The following is a 12,979-nucleotide window of genomic DNA, read 5'->3' on the forward strand; positions in this document are numbered from 1 at the left end:
ACGCCATTTTAGATTTGCAAGATGCCGAAGACTGGCTGTATCACTGCTTTTGATAATACATTAGAGGACTGGACCAGGTATGTGGAAAGAGTTGAGGTATATTTCAAGGCAAATGAAATAGCGGAGGAGAAAAAGGCATCAATATTGCTAAACGTAATGGGCGCTAGAACGTACGGCCTATTGCGGGATCTGATTACTCCAGCCAAACCGAAGGCGAAGAGTTTTAATGAAATTGTTGCTGTTCTACAGGAGCACTTAAACCCTGTACCACTGTTGATAGCAGAAAGATTTAAATTCCACAGGAGAACTCAGCACAAAGATGAGAGCAATGCTGAGTATCTTACGGAACTACGCAAGCTATCAAAGCACTGCCAGTTCGGAGCAGGATTGGCAGATACCCTACGGGACAAATTTGTCTGTGGACTCCTGAGTGAAGGAACACAGAAGAAGTTACTCGCAGAGAAAGAGCTGACGCTAGATAAGGCTTTCAGCGTGGCAGTATCGTATGACGCAGCAGCCAGGGGAGCTGCAGAAATTCAACAAAAACCACAGGAATACAGCACCCACGAAATGACATGGGGATTTGCAAAATGTTATCGCTGCGGCAGAACTAACCATGACCAGAAGGACTGCTGGTCCAAAGACAAAATATGCAGACAATGCGGGAAGATTGGACACATTGCACGAGTTTGTAGGTCTGGGAAGAAGACCAGCGACAACAAAAAGGCTACTAAGGAACCGTACAAGAAAGTACAAAAGATGACAGACAGTAGTTCCGAAGACTAGATGAGCGATAGTGAATCCGAGAACAGGAGATTAAGCTGTCTCAAACTTCACAATGTAATCGCAAAACAGGATCACTGAACCATTTGGGTAACCCTCACGATAACAGGGTCCCAAGTTAAAATGGAATTGGATACAGGATCAGCGCTAACCATCATCAATCGACGAGACTATGAGCGGCTATTTTCACACATACCCTTGAGAGAGACATCCATCGTCTTGACGACGTATACGGGGCAAAAAGTATACCCCAGAGGAAAAATAAGGGTGCCTGTCGAATACAATGGCAAGAAAATACGGAAATTGTATCTCTACATACTGCCAAATGGTGGACCACCGTTATTGGGACGGGAATGGATCAGGAAGATAAACTTAGATTGGCATTCCATTCATGCAATGACGGTGGACGGTAAAAAAAGATGAAGACGTCACTCCTGGACGATTGTCAACAATCTTAGCTAACGCCAAAGAGGTATTTCAACAAGAACTGGGCACGCTTAAAGGCGTAACCGCCTCGTTAAAAATAGAAGAGAATGCAGTTCCCAAGTTTTTCAAAGCGAGACCAGTACCATATGCAATTCGTCCAGCTGTCGAGGCAGAGCTGGAGAATCTGGAGAAGGCGGGCGTGTTGTCTAAGGTCGACTGGAGCGAGTGGGCGACACCCATCGTTCCTGTCATGAAGAAAACGTTAAGCAATAAGTCCGGAGAGCCAAGGAAGATTCGCATCTGTGGGGATTTCAAGGTGACGGTGAACCCTGTCCTTCACACAGTACAATATCCTCTTCCAAGGATAGAAGACATCTTCGCCTCACTGTCTGGAGGGAAGCGTTTTACAAAAATTGACCTAGCACAAGCATATTTGCAGATGGAGGTTGAAGAGTCCTCTAGGAAGTATCTCACGATAAACACTCACAAAGGTCTTTACCGGTATGATCGATTGGTATTCGGAGTAGCATCGGCTCCAGCGATATGGCAAAGAGCGATGGAACAAGTCCTGCAAGGGATTCCGGGGACTCAGTGTTACTTGGACGACATCCTTGTAACAGGTGAAGATGACAGTGAACACCTTAACAAGCTAGAACAGGTGCTCACTAGACTACGGGAACATGGGCTGCGAGCCAACTGCCCCAAGTGCGAATTTTTAAAGAAACAGATATCGTATTGTGGCCACGTGATTGATGAAGAGGGGTTACATAAGTCCCCTGACAAAATTGAAGTGGTTGTTAAGGCCCCAGCGCCTGAAAATGTGTCGCAACTGAGGTCATTCCTCGGGTTGGTGAATTACTACCATAAGTTTTTGCCGAATTTGTCGACAATTCTGCATCCACTGAACGCCCTGCTACGAACGGGGGTAGCATGGAAATGGAGTGATGATTGTAAACGTGCTTTTCAGAAGAGTAAGGACTTAATCACTTCGAAGGAAGTATTGGCTCACTACAACCCAGCACTGCCAATCAGGCTGGCGTGTGATGCGTCTCCCTACAGCATTGGGGCGGTACTGTCACATAAATTCCTTGATGGTTTGGAGAGGCCGATAGCTTTTGCGTCACGCTCGTTAACTTCTGCCGAGCGTAACTACACCCAGATTGACAGAGAGGCCCTCAGCCTAGTGTAGGGGGTGAAGAAGTTCAATCACTATCTGCACGGTCAAATATTTACTCTACTAACCGATCATCAACCTCTTGTCTCCATTTTCAACCCTCAGAAGGGCGTACCGATAATGACAGCACAACGGCTGCAGAGATGGTCCCTTTTCCTAGGGGCACACCAATATGACATCGAGTACAGGGGAACTAAACAGCATGGAAATGCTGATGGATTGTCACGTCTTCCGTTGCCGACGGTGGAAGAAGAAGACCTTGCAGTGGATCCAATGGAGTTATTCCACTCGACCATAGTCGAATGTCTCCCTGTGACGAATGCAAACATAGAAAAGGAAACACGGAATGACCCGACACTATCACGGGTCTATGATTTAACGGTGAAGGGATGGCCAGCACATGGCGAACCACTGCTGCCAGCATTTTCGTCAAGAAGAGAACAGCTGTCAGTGTGCAGAGGAACCTTGATGTGTGGATCCAGAGTAGTAATTCTACCTAAGTTGACGGATAGAGTGCTCAATGAGCTTCATGAGGGTCATCTGGGTGGGGTAAAAATGAAGAGCTTAGCCAGAGCGTTTGTGTGGTGGCCGGGAATCGATAGAGAAATCGAAGAGATGACCAAAAGCTGTGCAGGATGCCAGAAGGTCCAAAACGCCCCACCACAAGCTCCTCTGCATCCATGGGAGTGGCCCTCATCTCCATGGCAAAGGGTGCACATTGATTTTGCTGGTCCCTTCATGGACTCGATGTTTTTAATTGCGGTGGATGCACATTCAAAGTAGCCAGAGGTAATAAAAATGTCCTCAACCACCACGGAAAAAACTATAGCAGTTTTACGAACCATATTCACCAGGAATGGGCTGCCTGAACAGATTTGCTCTGACAATGGACCACAGTTTGTGTCTGAAGATTTCCGGAGGTTCTTAAAGAACAATGGTGTTAAGCATTACACATCTGCCCCATATCATCCAGCCACTAATGGATTGGCCGAGAGGTTTGTCCAAACATTCAAGAAGGCTATCAAGGCAATGTGTAATGAAGATATACCCCTACAACACAAGGTGGACAACTTCTTGTTTGCCTACCGGAATGCGACACATGCGGTTACCAACCAAACTCCAGCCATGATGTTCTTCAATCGAAGACTACGATGCCGCTTGGATTTGGTTAAGCCAAACGTCCGAAGAGATGTGGAGAACAGGCAGTTTCAGAATATGAATGAAAGGCCGACCAGGAGTTTTAAGATAGGTCAACCAGTTTTGGCCCGGGACTACCGCACTGAGAAATGGCAGCCAGGAACGATTTGTACACGACAAGGACCTCTCATGTGTACCGTGGACGTTGGGGAGAGCATTGTAAGACGCCATGCTGACCAGATTCTAGAGTCACTGGAAAACGTCAACTCCACACCACGATCTGATACACCTGGTAATGAAATCGACGTTCCAATTGCAGCTACCGCAGAACCGGTAATATTGGAAGCAGATGAACCAAACAACGACATTGATTCCGACTCAACATTGCCAGAAGAACCTGATACTCCAAAGAGGCGTTATCCAGACAGAATTAGGAAGCCTCCTCAAAGACTGAACTTATAATTGCTTAAACTTAACCAATGTATCTAGCAACAGTAATTGTGATTGTAATTCGTTATCATTAGTTGTTAAATGAATGTTATATACTGTTTATCTAAAAGGGGAGGAATTGTTGTGTATGTACCTTTAAGAGAATAACTGGTCTCAGACTGCAGTACCGGCAGTGACCACCCCTGTATAAAAGGCGCTAGAGAGCCTCTGTTGTTTAGATTCGTTTATGCCTTTCTCCAGTAAAGACTTTTGTTTCTCTCCTGCTAGTCCGTGTCTCAATCATTCACGGACTTAACAGTAACCATTTTATGATTCTATGATTCTATTTCTGCCTCTGTAGGCAGTCTGACCCACATGGACACCATCCTCTGTGTAAAATATTTACATCTAAACTCTCTCTGCTAAGCTTGATCCTAGGTGGCCTGGTTCTAGAGCTTGTGACAATCTCAAACATATTATTTGGGCTCAAGTCCGTTTAAGATATCTTGAGGCTTCTCTTCTCCAAATCAAACAATCCCAGGCTCTTCAATCTCTCCTCATAGCTCAGATGCATTAAACCAGGCATGTGGTTGTTCCTTTCTACACTACCTCCAAAGCCTGAATTTCCTACCTGTAGTATGGCAACCAGAATGTTCACCATACAACAGGTGTGGCTGGTTACAGAAAAGGTTATGGGCCCTAACAACATCACGACTGTCGTGTTGGAGACTTGTGCTCCAGAACTAGCCATGACTCTAGCCAAGCTGTTGCAGTACAGCTACAACACTGGCATCTACCCGACAATGTGGAAAATGTCCAGATATTTCCTGTCCACAAAAAGCAGGACAAATCCAGTCTGGCGAATTACCACCTCATCAGCCTACTCAAACCATCAGCAAAGTGATGGAAGGTGTCATCGACAGTGCTATCAAACAGTACTTATACACCAATAACCTGCTCACTGATGCCCAGTTCGGGTTCCGCCAGGACCACTCGGCTCAAGGCCTCATTACAATCTTGGTCCAAACATGGACAAAAGAGTTGAATTCCAGAGGTGAGGTGAGAGTGACTGCCCTTGACATCAAGTCAGGATTTGACTAAGTGTGGCATCAAGGAGCCCTAGTAAAATTGAAGTCAATGGGAATCAGGGGAAAAACTCTCCACTGGCTGGGGTCATACCTAGCACAAAGGAATATGGCTGTAGTTGTTGGAGGTCAATCATCTCAGCCCCAGGACATTGCTGCAGGAGTTCCTCAGGACAGTGTCCCAAGCCCAATCATCTTCAGCTGCTGAATCAATGACCTTCCCTCCATCATAAAGTCAGAAGTGGGATGCTCACTGATAACTGCACAATGTTCAGTTCCATTTGCAACTTCTCCAATAATGAAGCAGTCCATGCCCGCATGTAGCAAGACCTGGACGGCATTCAGGCTTGGGCATATAAGTGGCAAGTAACACTCACACCACACAAAGTGTCAGGCAATGACTATCTCCAACAAGCGAGAGTCTAACCACTGCCCCTTGACATTCAGCGGCATTACCATCGCCAAATCCTGGAGGTCACCATTGACCAAAAGCTTAACTGGACCAGCCACATAAATACTGTGGCTACAAGAGCAGGTCAGAGGCTGAGTATTCTGCGGCAAGTGTCTCACCTCCTGACTCCCCAAAGCCTTTCCACCATCTACAAGGCACAAGTCAGGAGTGTGATGGAATATTCTCCACTTCCGTGGATAAGTGCAGCTCTAATGACACTCAAGAAGCTCAACACCACCCAAGACAAAACAGCCCACTTGATTGGCATCTCATCTACCACCTTAAACATTCACTCCCTCCACCACTGGCGTACTGTGGCTGCAGTGTGTACCATCTACAAGATGCACTGCAGCAACTCACCAAGGGTTCTTCGACAGCACCTCCCAAACCCGCGACCTCTACCACCTAGAAGGGCAAGGGCAGCAGCCGCATGGGAACACCATCCCTTCCAAGTTCCCCTCTAATCACAAACCACCCTGACTTGGAAATATATCGCCATTCCTTCATCGTCGCTGGGTCAAAATCCTGGAACTCCCTCCCTAACAGCACTGTGGGAGTACCTTCACCACGCGGACAGCAGTGCTTCAAGAAGGCGGCTCACCACCACCTTCTCAAGGGGGTTAGGGATGGGCAATAAATGCTGGCCTTGTCAGCAATGCCCACATCCCAGGAACGAATTTTTAAAAAGTGACAATTTAGTATTTGCTGCAAATGTGCATACATTTGAAACTATGTGCCAATATGAAAGTGATCTTTATCAGTACATATTTAGATTGAGCAGTTGTCGAAATAATTTGAAAACTTTTGCATGTACAGTGAATGTGTATCTAAGTGGAGTGGATTGAAACACAAATATCTGTTCAGTAATAGCATTAATACTCACAGGAGGACCCAATGAACCACGATCACCCTTTAGGCCTGCTGATCCTGGAGGACCCTATAAATAAAATGTTTGGAAAAACGGAATCACAAAATGTTTTTAATGAAGATTTAAGAAAAGAAAACTGTGTGACTTATCTATCTACAGAGCCTGAGGAACTGTCGGAAAGGACCTTAAACATTCAGATCCTGGGCAATGGGTGAGACTCCATGTGGGATAGTGTATGCATGTCAGTCCAAGAGGTAAAACCAAAACTTATACAATGCAAGGTATGCCTGAAGTATATTGGACATCAGACCACCTTAAATGAGTGCAGGTGATACATGTAGACAATGCTAACACTGTCATAGCTGACCCACATACATATTACAGACTTATTTTGAATATTAAAGTTATGGAGGGACAGAAACAGTACTGGGGGTGAAATTCAACGTCAGCAGTATCGCAATACAGGCGATAGTGAATCGGCAACCCATTTTACACACCCGCCCCATTTTCTTTTCCAGTGAAGTCTTGCAGTCTCAGCTGACCTATTGCTTTGACCTTTAAGAACCAAGAAGTGGTTGACTGGCCTTAATGATGATATCCTTCAACCAAGCAGCTGCATTGCAACATTGACAGGTTACAAGCCTGTGAATGGCTCCCTCAATACAAAATAATAGCTGGGAGTGATGGCTCTTTATGTATAGGCAGGCCAAAATAATATAACAGGGTATGGTCACTGTTGAATACCTGAGGAGTAATCAAATGGGAGGAGAACAGTCAGAATGGACATGGTCTCAATAATTCCACAACACATTTAAAGTACCCAGCACATGGTATATATTCCTGAAGCCCATATGGTGAATTCAAATATTTGTTATACTTTATGTACTGTTATTTTGTTGCTTTTTACTTTAGTGTTACTTCAATGCATTGTTATTGCAAATTAATATTTATATTAATGGGTTAATAAAAATTAAACAGAAGAAAATACATATTGAAACGGTGTTTGAACGTTATCTTTGAAAGATACTTCATGTATTAAAATACTTCAAATATAAATAAAAATGATTTAGCTTAAGTAAGAAACATAATGGCCCAAAAGTTGCTGTCAAAATAATGGTGAGGCTCATCGCGATCACTGTTATTTAAGTGCAAATGCAACAGCAACTTCAGAGGAGGGCAGATGCGAGATTAAACGCAGAAATCAAAAAGTTGCTGTCGGAGATGTGTTGCTCCGCCGTTACCTTCACATAAAATGGCATATCGCTGTCTGGCTCCCCATTCAAATGGCCCACTCAAGGACAATTAGGAATGGATAATAAATGCTGGCCTTGCGAGCAATGCCCACATACCGTGAATGAATTTTTAAAAATCAATGCATTGAGTGGCGTGAAGTTCCTGTATTTGCATGGTAGATACAAAGTAAACTCGCCACAGAAACTTAAGTCAAGTCATGTCAATTCTAAGTAACCTTTTAACGTCATGATAAGTATTAATTACTGCCAGTTAACCTCTCTGGCACATGTGAGGAGTTTCACTCCTTAGGTTTTAATTGTTGTTGGAGATTTAAAAAACATTTTAAATTATATTTTTTCTTTCTCTGTCTCTTTTTTTCTCTCTTAATCCAATCTTTCTTTCTCTCTCTTTATTATTCTTTCTGATTTGACATTGAATTTTCACCATTCTAAATTACACATCCTTGTTCAGATCTTGTGCTGTTCATTTCACAATCCTTCAAACTGATTGGTTAAGGAGATACACAGTTGCTTGACCTGTTCACTCAGATCCCAGATGCCCTGTAGAGGGCGCCACGCCATTTCCATCTCACACTTCCAGTGACTTGCTGGACGAAATATAGTCGGCATTAAATGGGCAAGGGCAAGTATAACTACCAGCGGGTGTCGTTCTTTGGCCTGCCACAGCAACTTCTGGGCCATTAGCCCTGAGTTTAAACTAACTCGCCCAGCGGGAATGGTCAGGTTCAAGTCAGCTGTCGGTTTTACACCCCATGTGATTTTACTCTCCACTGAAGCTGGGTGGGTTAGGTTAACATTGGACCTATTAGTTAAATAGATAGGTTGGTAAATGATTCTTGTGTTCTTTATCAGAGCTGTTTGCTTACCATTGAACCTTGAGCACCTATGAGGCCTGGAGTACCTGGAGAACCTGGTTCACCATTTGGACCAGGACCACCATTTGAACCTTGAGGACCAGGCTGTCCATTAATACCCTAATTTGACAAAAGTTTCAGGTTAGTTTATTGCAACTACAACTTAGTTATCAAAATGACTTCATACCTACACTAAACACTGTTATTGGCTCCTATTTCATTTTTACTTATTTACTTTCCAAATAGAACAAAATAGAATTAATTAAATATCCCCTTCATACAAAAGTAATTGCTTTTTCCTCTTATGATTGAATTAATTTTCGCATGGTCCAATAATTATCAATAATTATGGATGACATAGCATTGAATCTGTAAACCACAAAGTTTGTGGGATGGTGTAATGCAGGATTGTTCCTATCACTACTCACATAACCAATTTCAGATTTTAAACAGTGACGTGAAAAGTGACAAGTGGCATTGGTTTCCTACTAACTGGCTAAACAGCAGCATTTAGCTAAATCCTGGGAGCAGGTCCCTTGCATGTTTTCCCAGAAAAGGAAAGTGCATTGTGCAGGAAATCTCCACAAAGGGAAAAGGGAACAACATTGACATAAAAATATCATGGATTCATAATTCTAAAAAAAATGGGATGAATCACTTTTGGATTGTATATACTCACAGGAGTCCCAGGAAATCCATTACTCCCTGATTCACCAGGTTCACCTCGTTCACCCTTGGGGAAAAGAAAGAAATATTATAATATTGAAATGTTTTCTTTCTTCTCTAGCAAGTAAACTGACATGATGTATAGAAACATAGAAGATAGGAGCAGGAGTAGGTCATTCGGCCCCTCGAGCCTGCTCCGCCATTTAATGAGATCATGGCTGATCATCCAAATTAAGTACCCTGTCCCTGCTTTCTCCCCATAACCCTTGATCCCTTTAGCTTTAAGAAATATATCTAACTCCTTCTTAAATATATTTAATGAATTGGCCGCCACTGCCTTCTGTGGTAGAGAATTCCACTGGTTCACCACTCTCTGGGTGAAGAAATTCCTCCTCATCTCAGTCCTAAATGGCTTACCCCTTATCCTTAGACTGTGACCCCTGGCTCTGGACTCCCCCGCCATCGGGAACATTCTTCCTGCATCTAGTCTGTCTAGTCCTGTTAGAATTTTATAAGTTTCAATGAGATCCCCTCTCATTCTTCTGAACTCCAGCGAATATAAGCCCAAGTGACCCAATCTCTCCTCATACGTCATTCCTGCCATCCCAGGTATCAGCCTGATGAATCTTCGCTGAACTCCCTCCATTGCAAGAACATCCTTCCTCAGATAAGGTGACCAAAACTGCACACAATACTCAAGGTTTGGTCTCACCAAGGCCCTGTACAACTTCAGCAACACATCCCTGTTCCTGTACTCGAATCCTCTTGCTATGAAGGCCAACATACCATTTGCTTTCTTAACCGCCTGCTGCACCTGCATGCTTACCTTCAGCGACTGGTGCACAAGGACACCCAGGTCTCGTTGCACTTCCCCTTCTCCCAATCTATTGCCGTTCAGATAATAATCTGCCTTCCTGTTTTTGCCACCAAAGTGGATAACCTTGCATTTATCCACATTATACTGCATCTGCCATGCATCTGCCCAATCACCCAACCTGTCCAAATCATACTGGAGTTTCTCTGCATCCTCCTCACAGCACACATGCCCACCCAGCTTTGTGTCATTTGCAAAATTGGATATATTACATCTAGTTCCCTCGTCTAGATCATTAATATCTTCTTCTCTTCTTAGGCAGCCCCTCGGAACTGAGGATGACTTGCTTCCACATTAAAAATGAGCTCGCAAGTGGCTGATTATTCCAATGCGGGACCTCCAGTCTCTGTCACAGGTGGGGCAGACGGTGGTTGGAGGGGCGGGTGGGTGGGGTGCTTGGGTTGACGTGCGCTCCTTGCACTGCTTGCGCTTGGCTTCCGCTTGCTCCCGGCGAAGAGACTCGAGGTGTTCGGTGCCTTCCCGGATGCTTCTCCTCCACAATAATATATATTGTGAATAGCTGGGGTCCTAGCACCGATCCCTGCAGTACCCCACTAGTCACTGCCTGCCACTCGGAAAAAGACCCGTTTATTCCAACTCTTTGCTTCCTGTCTGCCAACCAGTTCTCCATCCAAGTCAGTACCTTACCCCCAATCCCATGTGCTTTAATTTTACACGCTAATCTCTTATGTGGGACCTTATCGAAAGCCTTCTGAAAGTCCAAATACACCACATCCACTGGTTCTCCCTTATCTATTCTACCAGTATAATTCTGATGACACATGAAGGAGTAATTTTGCTGAAGGTAGTATTAGCAACTCTAAACCTATTTAAAGAAATACGTAAACTGATTTAAAAATGCATACTATAAAAATATACAACCTAGTTGGTTTCTTTGGGTGTTTGAAACCTTGAGAAAATTAAATGAAATCAGTTTGCTTGCCATTATTTCTCACTGTTCTGAGAATGCAAAACTATACAAGTGTTGTCCCCTGTGGTCTTAGATTCTGAGGTAAGTCTACCATTGCTTTACCTTACAACAATATTGGGGTTAGCAGAAGTTCCTTAATTATGCAATACTGTTCAGTCTAATACCATGATTGGGGCAGTCCTTAGTGCTTCTTGTTATGTAAAGTGAACAGAACATACAGCAAATATTTAAAATACATATTTAACATATGTTTGAACATATGAAATTACACTTATTGAAAGCTTTCATGTCTCAACACTATTGAAATCTTTTGCAGATTTAAATGAAAATCATCGGAGTTCAAGCTTTGGACCCAATGTGCCATTTGTGAATTTATGTAATACTAACTTGTAGGAGAGTTAGGCCAAAGTGGGGCTCAAATCTCAACACAATCATTTCCAATATCGTCATCTTAGTTGTCTAAATTTCCTTTATGTTTATTCCAGTTAGAAGGTATACAGAAAGTGCACTGTATTTTATTCATTTATGGTATTTTTCCAACATCACCTTTGACTAATTGTTAAGATAACAGTATTATCAGAATATTGATACAGTAGAACTGTTCTCATGACTTGGATTTTTGTCATCTTATAGAATCCAAATTAAATCTAAATAATAGGTTAAAGTAGAAAAGAAGGTACTAAGTTGCACAATGCATTTTTCTCACCAGCGCGTGAACCTCTAGACAATGTGGTACACATATAGACGAAGGATAACATTCGTTACTATTTCTACTCTCTGTGACATAGTTGTGGAGAGTGGCATTTTAATCCCTTTCAGCAAAATATTACACATTTTCTGAGAACTTTATCACAGAAGGAGCAAGAGTGAGCGACGGAAAGAAACCATGACAGAGAGGATATGGGGAGAAGGGGAACATGAGGTTTTCTTCCAGCCCAGCACCAAACACAAGAACCCTACGCAAGGGCCCACAGACACTGTAAACTATTGACCCAAGCCTCTTGTTAGGGGAATCAGATAGTTTAATTTAGGCTAGTTTTCTCTGTTTGTTCTTTGTCTACAATGTTTATGGCTTTTTTTAACCTGTTCACTAGATGGTGGGGATTTATTAGGAGAGGAGAAGCACGGTGTGGTATGTGGCTTTTCATGGTGAGTAATATTTGGACAGCAGCTGATCTAATTGAATGCAGAGTAGTGGTCTGTGCCCAAATATCAGATTCAGCATACTACATCCACCCAGTTCTGGTACAGGGAAGACTTCATGCTTTCAAAGTCCTAATATTTCAGAGTAAACTCTGACTAAAATGGAAAAGTCAAACATAATCTTAGCCTTTTACTGCATTGAAAATGTATGTTATTGCACTGGGATTTGTTATCCAGAACACTGAACTTGACTCTCAGCATTTTGTCCCTAAAAATTGAACAGCTATTTGATGCAGTGCTAAAGAAGTGTGACAGATGCTCCAGCAAAACAAACTCTTTAAAAAAACTGTTAGCAAAAAATATGGCTGCCAAAAGTGACACAAGTCCTGCCCATAATGGAGCTGATTGGGTAATTCCCCCACCAATCATGCCTGGAGTCTGCTGTAAGTAACTGGGATTGATTTTACATACATCATTTGCATTATGTAACTATCCTCCACTCAGTACATTTTTCTGGAGAAATAATCCTGCTATACTTGGGAGACTCTACTGTAGTTTCAGTCATGAGATTGAAGACTCTGTAAATTAAAACCACAAGTCTCGCCCTGCCTCCAACTCATTGGCTGACACAGTGGTGTCAATATTCACTCAGTTTTTTTTTAAGAGTTTGCTTTATGGTATTGTTGAGATTTGGAGTGTTGAACCTGTGTCTGACTGCTTCATGCATTGGTGCTCCAATAAATAGTGCAACACTGTGCCACCCCTCTCCTGGTTTCTCCTTTTAATACTTTGTTAAGACGCAGTTCTGTTTGAGCCTCGATTTTCTTATCTTATGCTTTTGAAAGATACCTGTCATCATATCAATTTATGCCCAAATTAGTGGATTTCCTTTTCAATTACATTAT

The 12,979-nt window shown here is 43.0% G+C and overlaps 1 protein-coding gene across 1 annotated transcript in view; it reads right to left on the bottom strand.

The window, feature by feature from the left end:
• LOC147120252 (uncharacterized) overlaps positions 1-12,979 on the bottom strand; it is a 168,065-nt gene that overhangs the window by 71,487 nt on the left and 83,599 nt on the right. The window contains exons 35-37 of the mRNA XM_085985897.1: positions 9,140-9,193; positions 8,473-8,580; positions 6,369-6,422 (exon numbers count right to left, since the gene is read on the bottom strand). Coding sequence (XP_085842023.1) covers positions 6,369-6,422; positions 8,473-8,580; positions 9,140-9,193 — 216 coding nt within the window. The remainder of the gene's footprint in view (positions 1-6,368; positions 6,423-8,472; positions 8,581-9,139; positions 9,194-12,979) is intronic.

The sequence above is a fragment of the Somniosus microcephalus genome, chromosome 4 (genome assembly GCF_052327205.1).
Source record: "Somniosus microcephalus isolate GS21.2 chromosome 4, FLI_Smic_1.0, whole genome shotgun sequence".
In the NCBI taxonomy this organism is placed as follows: Eukaryota; Metazoa; Chordata; class Chondrichthyes; order Squaliformes; family Somniosidae; genus Somniosus; species Somniosus microcephalus.